This window comes from Diospyros lotus, chromosome 14 (genome assembly GCF_014633365.1).
Source record: "Diospyros lotus cultivar Yz01 chromosome 14, ASM1463336v1, whole genome shotgun sequence".
In the NCBI taxonomy this organism is placed as follows: Eukaryota; Viridiplantae; Streptophyta; class Magnoliopsida; order Ericales; family Ebenaceae; genus Diospyros; species Diospyros lotus.
In genome coordinates this window covers 18840814-18853294 of record NC_068351.1, presented here as the reverse complement: position 1 = coordinate 18853294, position 12481 = coordinate 18840814, and the positions used below count along the sequence as shown (strand labels likewise).

The window sequence follows — 12481 nt, the reverse complement described above, 5'->3', positions numbered from 1 at the left end:
AAATCATTCTCAATCCGATTTCTCTCGATACCATAAATCTTATCTCGAAACATTCGTCGAGACCATATTATTTTCCTTAGACATTTAAGCTCCAAGACACTCCCTACAGTCGATTGGTACTGATAACTACTATCAAACCAATTTTTTTGTATTCTAAACTTGCTTAAATTACGTGGCAACCTCACGAAAATATGGGTACTTACACAAAGTGATGACTGAATTGGACTTCATCCAATAATGAAGTCTGCACTTTATCGCCCGGCCTTTATTCAGAGGCAACAACAGTGAGGCAATGAGATAGCGTAGCGGTAGTTGGCACGAGGCACTGTGACGAGGCGACGATTAGAAGTAAAGACGATCGCATGAGGTGTTGCAGTAGGGCAACAAGAGAATGCATCGGCAATCAGCGAGCAACGATGAGGAGAGGCAAGGCGAGATAGAGCTTGTTGGAGACAGTTAGGGTAGAGATGGTAAATCTGCAAATTGAATTAGGGCATTTTTTTCGTTTGACCCCCTTCAATCATTCTCGTTCAGACGAAATAGCATTTTATTTTGTTGGATAGTGTTTAGGAGTGATTATACTAGATGAATTCGAAAGAATTTAATTAGTTTAATATATTGTCTTCTTAAGATTTAAGAGTTTATCCCAAGTTCATCAACGTCTCACTAGATATATAATTGGATTTTATAAAATTATCCCGAATTCAGATTAAATTTATCACTTAATTCTTAGTGTGAAGTCTAGTCAAATCAGATAATTCAATCCTAAATAAGATAGTTTTGATTGAGAGTCTGTAAAAGACTCTATTATTAAGGTTGAGTAAGTAGTAGGTTGAGACCGACTATTGCCTAATGAATGGAACAAGACCAAGTGTGATCCAACTAGTAGGTTGAGACCAAGCGGCCTGACTCGGGAGCGCATGTATCAATCTCTCGAACTAATATTTCTCCGAGTATTATCAATTTTATTTTTTAAATTTTTTAGATGACTGTGGTCTTAATAATTTTTTCTTATAAGTTACTTTATAATTGTATATATATAATTTAAAGACAATTTATTCAAATTAGAGACAAAAACATAAAAGGCATGAAAAAGAAAATTAATTATAAAAGACCTTATGTAGACAATATTTCTTTATGTTAAGTAACTTAACCAATTTGTCCTCACCATTCATTATGCAGTACAAATTAATATGAAATTTTATTACGATTATTAAACAAATTAGATACAAATTCTATAATATATATTATTTAAATCCATAATACTTGATGCCAAGCTAATCATTCAGTTTCAGCCATAAAACAAGAAATTAAGCAGCCTCCCCGGAATTGACGTTTTCAACCAAAACGCAACAAACACACTCTCGTCATCATCATCTTAACAAGGAACCTAATTAAATTAACCAAACACCACGGATTTCCAGATAAGACAAAAACCAGAAGCACAGACAAGAAACGTACACCGACACAGAGTTCCCAAAAAAAAAAAAGAAGAAAAGAAAACCACCCTTTGCTTCTAAGGGAATGGGGTTCATCAGGCGCCGGGCGCGGCGTCCTTCACCTTGCTGTGCAAATACCCTCCGTACTCTCTAGCGTAGTCCTTGACGTGGCTCGCCGTGTCGGCGATCCGGCTCCGGGCGTAGTCGACCCGGTCGGAGCCGGGCGGGTGGAAGCCCCTGAAGTACCTGTACATCCACGACAAAGCGGCGACGACCGTCACGGCGAAGCCGCACACGGAGAGGAACCCGGCGATGGCGACGAAGAGGACGGCGCCGATCGGCAGCCATATGGGGCTGGAGAGGACGAGCAGTGGCGTGAAGAAGATGAGGCCCAAAACGGCGGCGGTGATGGTGAGGCCGGTGAGGAGGAGGAGGATCCCCCCGGAAACCACCAGGGCGGTGAAGCCGAGGAGCTGGGTGGAGTTGGGTGCATGGTCGTGGAGGCGGCGCAGGAATGGGTGGGTGGGGGCGGCGGGTCTGGGTGGTCTCGTCGGGGCTTGGCCGGAGCCGCCTTGCCTATCAGACATTTTGAGAGCAGGGGAGGGAGGGGGTGGGGGATGGTATGGAAGGGGAAATTGAAGAAGGGGGAATGGAATGGAAAGGGAAAGGGCAGGCGGGGCGGCCTTGGTGACAGGTGTTTGGAGGGTCAGTTCGTCGGGGAACATGCAAAGGGTACACGTGGCGGGAGATGGGCTAGGCTTGGGAGTTTTGCTCTCCTAGATTTGCTCATGGGGACACTTGACTTTTTCTTTTGTGGACAGATTTTGGCTTTGATTCTACGGGTAATACTTTTGACGCTCGCAGCTCGCTTAGTAAAACAAAAAACCCACCCCATTCTCCCCTATGATATATATATATATATATAAAATATTTTATAATTACCTTATCATGTATAAGAGGTGCAGCAAGTAATTAATTGGAAACAATTATATCCCTCTATTGATGCATGGTTAAATATCTCTATTCTATTATTATATAAGTAAATTAGTGTATGTTCATGTCTAAAGACTCATTATAAATAATATTAAAATTAAAATATAATTATAATTTATATATATTATATTAAAATTTGTAAAGAACTTATAATAATTTTACTTGTATTAAACGCTTTACAAAATTTAAATAAGAAATAAACATATAAGATTTATAATGTTCACTAATATTGTAAATCAAAATATAAAAAGAAGTAAAAAAGAAATTATAAATACTGAACAAAAACTAGAAATTAAAATTATTGTATACATGTTAATATTTTATAATAAAAAGAAAAAAATTACTAAATCTATATAATAAAACACATCAATAAGTGCTTTATAATATGAATAAATTAAATTAAAAATTAAATATCAAACAATACATACCAATATTGATTCTATAATTTCAAACAAATCAAATATAAAAATAAATTAAATATCAAATAATGCACAACAGCTAGTACTCTGCAATCTAAAAGAAATTAAAATTGAATTGTACACTAGTTAGTGTTACTGACATCAATGGGGGAACCCCAATTCGGGGTCGGAGAACCTTCGGATCTTTTGATTTTTATTATAATAAAATAAAAAATTAAATTAAATTAAAATTAAAAAATAATACGAATAAATGAATTCTTTTTGAATATCGCATCTTTAAGTAACTCAAATTCATATTTCTTTAACTAATTTCACATTTCTTTAAGTATCAAAGATTTAATACCTAAAGATAAAAATATTAAATTTTGAATTAAATTTTCTACTTTGATATCATTATTAAATATTAAATGTTATAGTATCCACATCCGAATGCATGAGAGAAAAGAAGCGAAAGCATGAGAGTAACATCTGAATGTGCTCCATGTCCCATCTGAATGTTATACACAAATGGTGAGAAATTCATGTGACTGACATCCGACTGTGTGACCTCTCCATCCGAATGCCTCCCCAAGTCATCCGAATGCATCATGCCTCATCCGAATGTGGCCCAGCATCCAACACATCCAAAATGGCTCAAGCCTTATTCAGATGTCTTAGGTTAAACACTACCATTTTCTTCCTTATACACTCGATCACACCCACACCACTTACACATAACACCCAAGCAACTTACACCTAATATCAACATTTCAATCCATTAAATCCCATACCATTACATTTGCCTTATTTTTGCAATCAGATAAACATGAAAGCATGCAAAATCATTCTAAGTCCCAACATCAGGTCATTACATTTGCCTTATTTTTTTTAAAAAAAATATTCGTTATGTGAAAAATTTTTGGATTGGGAAAATTTAACTATATTTTCTGTATAAAAATTTTTTTGGTCTTGTGTTGTTGGAGATTTAAGTAGCCAAAGATGACTCATTGCTGGTGACCCGTGGTGAGACAGTGACTTCATAAATGGTGGTCATGTCTCATTCCTCAACAGAGAAAATGACCAATTTAATCGATTATTTGAATAAAATTTTAGATTGAAAATAATAAATTTTAAATGTCAAAATCTCTTTTTTTTTAAATCAAAACTTACACTGTTGGTTTTTTTTTATTTAAAAAATTTCAAATAAAATGAAGTATAAATATTTAGAAATTAAAAAAATTATATACTAATTTTTTAAAAAATTAAATTTTAAAAAAATTAAAAATTTAAAAAAAATTAGAGAGTCCTTGACTATCACTAGTCGAGGGCCTACGGGTCAGGGGTTTGTCGAACCTCCCATTGCTACCGATCAAGGGAGATGAGTCGGCTGCTACCAGCAGCCAAATGATCGCGCGAGTGTATATATATATATATGTGCCTGTGTGTTTGGGGGCAATGGCGACCGCTAGTCATGATGAGAGCAAAAGGGTTTGTGTATATATGTGTGGGTGTATATATATGTGCCTGTATATATATATACATATATATATATGCGATGAGAACAATGGGACAGAAGCAAAAACAAAAAAACCCTGAATATAGAGAGTTTACTTGTTTTTATATCAATGGCTGAAGTAAGCTCGATAAAGGCAAAAGTTGAGGGAGGAAGAAGAACATAGAGGAAGAGAGAGATAGAGAAGGTAGAAAGAGAAAGGGAGATAGAGATAGAGAGAGAAGGTGGGGAGAAAAGGAGAGAGATACAGAATGATTGTTGGGCAGAAATATAAAATAATCTCAGCCATTGAAAATGTATAAAATTTATTTTAGTCATTGAAATGTGTCTCTAATATATTTTACATATTTTCAACAGCACTTCTCCCTTATTATATATTATATAGATATGTCATTATATATAAGAGTTAATTGATATTTTATAAAATGTAAAAAAATGTTTTGTAACCTAAATAATATATATTATTTTTTATGTTATATAATTAATATATTTTAATATCATATAAAATATCATTCATATTATACAAGATATTAATACTCTTCTTACTGTAACATTTCTTATATATGTATATATGTATGTATTACACTGACGCTGACACTTAACCTATCTCCATGCGCTCCCATGCATTGGTTTTGAAATTGTAAATGGAATTGCATTACCCCTAAATATTATTATTTTATTTAAATTTCTAAATAATAATAATATAGTAAAAAATATTAATATGAACTCGTCAACTATTATGTATTAAGGTTTACACTAACTTCACTTAAAGAAAAAGATTTAACTTCAAAAGAAACCAAATATAATTTGGTTCAAATAAAGGTATAATTTATAAAATTTTAAAGTAGTCTTACCCAATGTGGTAGATATAAATACAAAGATTGGAACATGGGATTCGAGAAGCAGGGGGTGTTTGGGAGGGGAGAAAAGATGGATTGGACTGATGGCACACTTGATCAAAGTAATCTCAGCTATATATTAAAAAAGTATAAAATTCATCTTTAACTATTAAAATGTGTCTTAATACATTTTGTATATTTTAAAAATCTTTCTTTCTTATTATATAAATATTAAATTTTATTTATTTATTTAATATAAAAAATTAATAATGTGAGAATGTTCTAACTTCATAGGGCAAGTAAACCAAACATGTATGTCTTCATATTATTATTTATGAGTCCCATTTTTCAATAACATCACTATTGTTAAATCTATATCACTTGATTTTAGATAATATATATCTTGGAAATAATGAAACAAATGGATCATTAAATTAAATTGGATTTACCTGATTGCATAACGGAAATATGATCAAACGGTTAAATTACTGATAAAAACAAAATCACAATGAATCTTGTTTTGTATCCACAGTCTAAGTGTCTTTCACTCACAGAGAATTTTTCCAGAAAGCATTCACTCTTTTTTGTTTGCTCACATAAAATAGATACACTCACATCCCATCTATCCATTTCCTCTATGAATTAAGGAAGTGGGTTCAACTGCTATTGGCAGTTTTCTTCGGCAACCGCACACAATGGTTGCAGACCCACATTCGGATTTGGATCTAGAACCCATTATGGGTGAATCTACTCGGGTACACAATCCGGATTTACTTCATCTCCCACTTACACATAATGAGTTTACATACCTGTATACTCTCATTTCTCTGTGTGTTCCATACAAACAAATAGGTCATGTGACCAACATACTATTTTTCTAGAATTTGTTGCTATACAACTGTTAGGTATATATAGCAGCTTCATAATGCAAGTAGAGTCTATATGTTATACCCTAGAACTATCAAATCACATTTATTCAAACTTAGATTTCAATTTGATTTATCACTTTTTAATAAAATTTGAATTTGCAATTATAATTTAACAAATGATTATAATTAGTCGACCTGTAAATACATCCAAATGTGACACTCAAATAGATATTTCCTTCTTCCTATAATCCTTCTATCATAATTCAATCGCTTTTCTAGATATGCTCCATCCAACCGAATCATACATGGTTTTTGGTAGCATTCCAAGATAGTTACATCGAATCATAACTTCAAGAAAAAAGTTAAAGGTTAAAGGGTACTTTACGAGATCCTTGTGACCTCGAGAGTCTCACACAACTAAAAAAAGATATCCATATCTCTTGTTACCCTGTTTTGATCAAACTTTGCACACATGGTATGAAACACATGCTACGGTATTATTCTCATTTCCCATGGAGCGTATGTCTCATTTTATATAAATATCGTATAGGTAATAGTTTAGATACACACAGTATCTAACTTGAGTCCACAACTCTACTTTTCACATATATGTTAAGTAGGACTCTCACTTGGCATTCTTAGACAAGTAAGGTCAGAAGTGGATCTTCACATTTTGGCTACCCTTTATAGTCTCATCTTGATAACTCATTAAAGTGATTTTGTTTTAAACTTGAGCTCTCATTAACTTGCCTTTGTGATATGCTCAAAACTTATCTTTCATCTATGCACCACTTAGTCATAGATGTGGTTGGTTGTGTGAGAAAACCAACCATCTGTCCAACATATCTTTAATTATTGCACTCAACAATATGCGTGAAGCACTGCACTTAGCATTATGCACGAAGCATTGTATATATGTGTAGGCATTATAAATTTGTGTATTAAACACAATTAACATTAATAAACACGAATCATTATTTGACATAAATTGGGGAAATATTATATATCAATGTTGTAATATCCCGAAAATTGAGAAATAAATAATGAATATTAATTTGGTGTTTGAAGTCATTACGAAATATTTGAGGAATTAAGGGAAAATAAATGTTTATGTTGTTTTGAGGAAATAGGGAATTAAGGGTAGCTAATTAAATTATTTGATAGTGGTTAATCACTGTTAATTATCGTAATTGTGGTGATTATTATATATTTGTGGGTTAAAAGGAAATATTAATCAACAATGGGGCCATAGCGCAAGCCAAGGAACCAAGGTTTCACCAAAAGTCCAAACACATTGAGAGACGCTTCCACCTCATTCGAGAGATTGTTGGCAGAGGAGATGTCAATGTGCAAATAGTAGATATATCAGAGAATACAGCAGATCCACTGACTAAGGCCATGAACAAGAAGCAACTAAATTCTTATCTAGACAGATGGGGTATGAGATACCATTCAGAATGGTCTTAGAGCTAATGGGAGATTGTTAGATATAAGCCCTCAAGACCAATTCTAGTGACACAATAGGGTTTAATCTTGTAATTCTTTAAACCTTATTTAATGGCAAGTTTTATGTTTAATTTAATTTGCAATATGATTTGAATTGAACATATAAATATACTTTAGTATAATATGGAGTGGATACCATTCTTAATTGTTAAGAATAATCGAGACGGATAATCCACAATACGTTATACTATAAATATGTCCATGGCCATAGAGTTCTTAACTTGGATAATTAGTAACTCGCAAAGGCCGGCACATAGTCTTCCTCCTTGTTCGGTATAAGATATCGAAAGACAAGATTGGTGTGTCTCGTACCACTCTGTATAAGATACAGAAAGAAGACGAGTGGGTACTCGTTATAGGAACGAGTTCACTGAACGGGACTGTTAATAATTAATCACATGGGTTTTATCTCACGGGTCAATGATTCAATATTAACTACGGATTTGCATTAGTCCTTAGACCTGAGATGACATGGATATCTGTGTGTTGGTGAATTAGGATATCAACGATATTATATGGTTATCTTAATCAGGGATAGCCGTACGTATCTATGTGCCTAGTTCAGTGACACACGAGGTATATGTGCATCAGACATGGAATCTATCACCTCGAGATATACGAGGAGGATGTCCTATGCGATCCAGTAGTCACTTGACGATAAATCATTGGCCGAGGTAATATGACGACGGAATTTGGATTCGGTAGAAGGTGTGTCATATTAGTCAAGTGTGATTATTGGATTTGGTCATACGACTAGATCGAGAGATTTGACCTACTGACTGTGATCTCATATCTCGTCAGGATATAGTATGATAGAGGGACTATATTGCAGGGCACCGTAGTGTAAGGTTCACATTCTCGCTTTACATTAAATTGGGTAATCATGACATAGTGCTAGATGTCACTCATGTTTTATGAGAATTAATAATTGATTAATTCTCGTTGCCAATTTAATTGTGAACCCAGAAAGTCCCACCCAATAGAAATCGTTTTAAAAGAAAAATGGGCAAATTTAGTAATTATGGAATTACTAAATTATAAATGCAATTATTTAAGAAATAAGAATAATTAAATAAGTAATATGATTATTTATTTAATTATTAATTTGGATTGGGCTTTTTGTTAGCATTTAAAGCCCGGCCCAATAGCATTTAGGGTTTTAGGGTTTCTTGTCTATAAATATAACATTAAACACAAAATCCGATTAATCAATCCGTTGGATCAAAAACGGAAATTTTAGAGAAAATTTTCGTGTCCTTTTTTCTCTCAAGTCTATTAAAGTCTTGATGGTTTCGAGTGGACCAACTCGGCATCTCACACGTGGGAGATATTAGGTGGGTTATCAGCTACAAAATTAGATTTCGTTTCGAGGTAACTTTTTGCTTTTGTGTCTTCGATTTAACTGTAAGATTTGGAAAATGTGATACCAATAAAATCAGATTTTATTTTCTGCTGCGTATGATCAGATCATGTTTTCTAACACTTTTAAGACTTCATTCGACAATCCCCAATCCCTAAGTAGGGATTTCGTCTTACGAACCATTAGTTTCTTTTCTCCTAAGCCTCCAGGTGAGTTTCTACTAATTGGCTCTAACTGAATCAGATCCTCTTAAGTCTCAAAATCAAACTTCTCCTAAGTCTCCAAATAACATTCCGCTCTAATATCAACTATATTAGAGTCACTTAAGACTTTTCCTATATCTCTAAATAAATATTCGCTCTGATATCAACTGTAACGCCCCGTTTTTAGTGTGTTATAACTTAGGATAATTATGGGATACAATTTTTTATGTTTTGTTCCCTTACTTAGATGATTCATCATCTAACTTAGGTTTTGCTCTTAGAATATTCAAACGTTTCAAATGGAGATTGTAGCAGAAACAAGGATGGATAAGGCATGAAATGACACTTAGCAAAGTGCGTAATGAGTTGAATGTATGTTATGTAACCCATGTATTTAAGTTCTACTACTTTGAATTCTGAACGTTTTGAGAAATGTTGATGTATAACCTTAATTATGGTTAATGAGGATGCAAGAAATGATTTATGATTAATGTTAAGATATTAGGTTTGATTCTAGCTTCCGCATTTGATATTTATGATAATTCTCTTTTGAGATAGATGTATGAAAATTTTGGGTGTAATGATGTTGTTGCGAGAAGGCCAGGATGGGACTGGCATGGGTCTGCCAATTGGGCCGAGAAAATGGGCCTGAATGGTCTAGCCAGGGCAGCCCTTGGCCTGCCGATTTACCACGACATGCGTCCTTTCAATAATGCGATCTGACGAGCTGATCCGGCGAGCGGGAGCTTACTTGGTCCTGACATTTGAGCCCGGGCTCCAGCGTTATACGAGCTCACCTTAACGAGCTCAATTCGATGTTTACTGGGCCTTGAGCATTTGGGTCAAATCACTGCATTAAGTCCAGCCCACACAGAATAGAGCGAGAAATACTCGTAACACCTTGTAAGGGGTCTAAGTTCTAATGAACTGAGGTGTGAGATGTGCCACTAGCTGGTGATATGACTATGGATTACCTGTGAGAAATCTTTAGGGCAATCATTTATGAAAATAAGGAGCCTGTTAATATGTGGTACAGACACTTGAAGTCGGTGAAAAAACTGTAAGAAAATTGAAGTAATGAGAGAAATACCAAGATATGTTCTCAGAATATGTATTAGAATTATTTCTTGACAAATAAAACTGTTATTAATAGCTTGGGGTTATCTGATGATCAGCTGTGTTTGGCTTGACTGATGACGTAAATTATCAGGTTTTGAAAGAGATGATAATTAAGAGTCGATATTTTTATCTTGATTTGATGAATTATTAAACAGCTGCAAGAGGCTGAGATATTTATGATTGATATGCGATCAAGGGTAAAGATAAGGGAATGAGACATTAAAGCACCCAAAAATATAACTTTCATTCCATGCGTTCAATATAGTTACAAGAGATCAAGCCATACAAAAAAAAAGAGCTAAACCCTAGAATGCCGCCAATGCTCAATGCCGATGATGACTGCCGAAAATGTCAGGTCCAAGCTCATCGACGTCGTCATGAAGAGGCCACTGGATACTGCTAGTTTTGCTGGGGTGAAATAGAGAAGTAGTCTCTAGAAAACTAGGGAATGAGGTATGTTTAAGCAGAATGGGATATTTAGGCCACTAGATACCACTAGTCTCGTCGGGGTGAAATAGAGAAGTAGTCTCCGAAAAACTAGGGAATGAGGCATGTTAAGGCATAATGGGATATTTAGGCCACTGGATACCGCTAGTTTCACCGGGGTGAAATAAAGAAGTAGTCTCCGAAAAACTAGAGAGTGAGGCATGTTCGGGCATAATGGGATACTCAAAGCTCCATAATGGATTTAGATCATCTACAGGTAATGATCCATGCGAGATAGGTCAAAAAATGTCTACAAAGCTCGGATCAAGTTCTGGAATAGGGTTTGGATGAGATTGTGGGTGAGACCAATTTGGAACCAGTTGAGGATATGCAGAATGGTTTGCAAATAATAAATTCTGCAATAAAGCTACATAGACTTGCAAGTCGACAACTTGTTGTTCGAGGAAAAAAATATAGGATACATAGTCGTAAACAAGAACTTGAAGCTAAGCTAGAGCTTCCATAATGAGTGTAATAGCTGCCAAAAATCAGTCACTTATCGGAAGTTGGACCAGGATTTTGGAGGCATTATTGGCACCAAAGACCTAATGGATGGCAATAAAATGAAAAGATGCTTCCTCATGGCAGAAGTAAAGGGAAAAAACACACAATGGGGCGCATCTCCTCCACAAGACTTTGCAGGCATCACATGGAAACCCGGGTCCTGATATGGATTTGGGTACTGGCTAGATCTAACCGAATCTGGGGATAAATCTAATGGGTCAGATCTAGATGGATGTGATAGATCTAAGTGGATTGGGTCGAATTAGATTTAATTTAAGATCTAGATCTTAAGATTTCAAAATTAAGGCTATGAGGGAAAAATGGCAGATCTGAAGAAGAACAGCAACAGGTGTAACGCCCCGCTTTTCCGGGCGCGTTATAAATTGAGACAATTTCGAGACAATAAATTTTTTCTTTTAAACACTAAAGCTAAACCACATCATTCCTCGAACACGTCCCAGAATTCCCATACATTAATCTCGAAAGAGAATCACTATACACATCAAATGCAGAAGCAAAGATCGAAACCTGATATCTTAACATTAATCATAAATAAATTCTTACATCTTCAACATTCCTCAAAACGTTCAAAATCTAAAGTAGCAGAACTTAAATGCAGGGGCTACGTTACATACATTTCACTTCTCATGCACTTTGCTAAGTGCCATTTCATGCCTCATTTATCCTCGTATCTGCTACAATCTCCACCTTGAACGTTTGAATATTCCAGGGGCAAAACCCAAGTTAGATGATGAATCATCTAAGTAAGGGTACAGAAAATATATTTCATGCATGAATGCAATGTCTTTCATCGTAGGTGTCAACTGCACTCCTCATTCTACCTACCATTTTTGCGGCCCCCTCTTTTGAAGCCGAGGTGTATGGGTACACCCTTGGTAAAATAGCAGTACCAGTTCATACTTCCTATGCCTTCAAATGCGAGTGATCAATGATATCAACGTGTATTCATGCATTTCATAGTCATGTCATGTATGCAGTCTAAGTGATAGATACATATCAGGGCATGTCAATATGATGAAAACATTTTTGAGGAACATAAACCAAGCATTTTCCATAAAACTAACTTTAATTGGGGAGTACCACTTACCTTCTCAAGCTTATCAGGCTACCTCGATATCCACGTCTGTCTCAAGCATCGCCTCGATTTGCGTGTCAACCTCAGAATTTGACAAGTCACTTCAACTTATTCCTCAAAGCATCCTAATTACCATAATTATTTAAATAAATATTA

The 12481-nt window shown here is 35.1% G+C and overlaps 1 protein-coding gene across 1 annotated transcript; it reads right to left on the bottom strand.

Annotated features, from left to right (window-relative positions):
• Window positions 1–1378: 1378 nt before the first annotated feature.
• On the bottom strand, window positions 1379–2271 carry LOC127790486 (oleosin G). The gene has a single exon (XM_052320025.1). It carries the CDS (start codon window positions 2162–2164, stop codon window positions 1535–1537), a length of 630 nt encoding a protein of 209 aa, XP_052175985.1. The 5' UTR covers window positions 2165–2271; the 3' UTR covers window positions 1379–1534.
• Between the last annotated feature and the right edge of the window lie 10210 nt (window positions 2272–12481).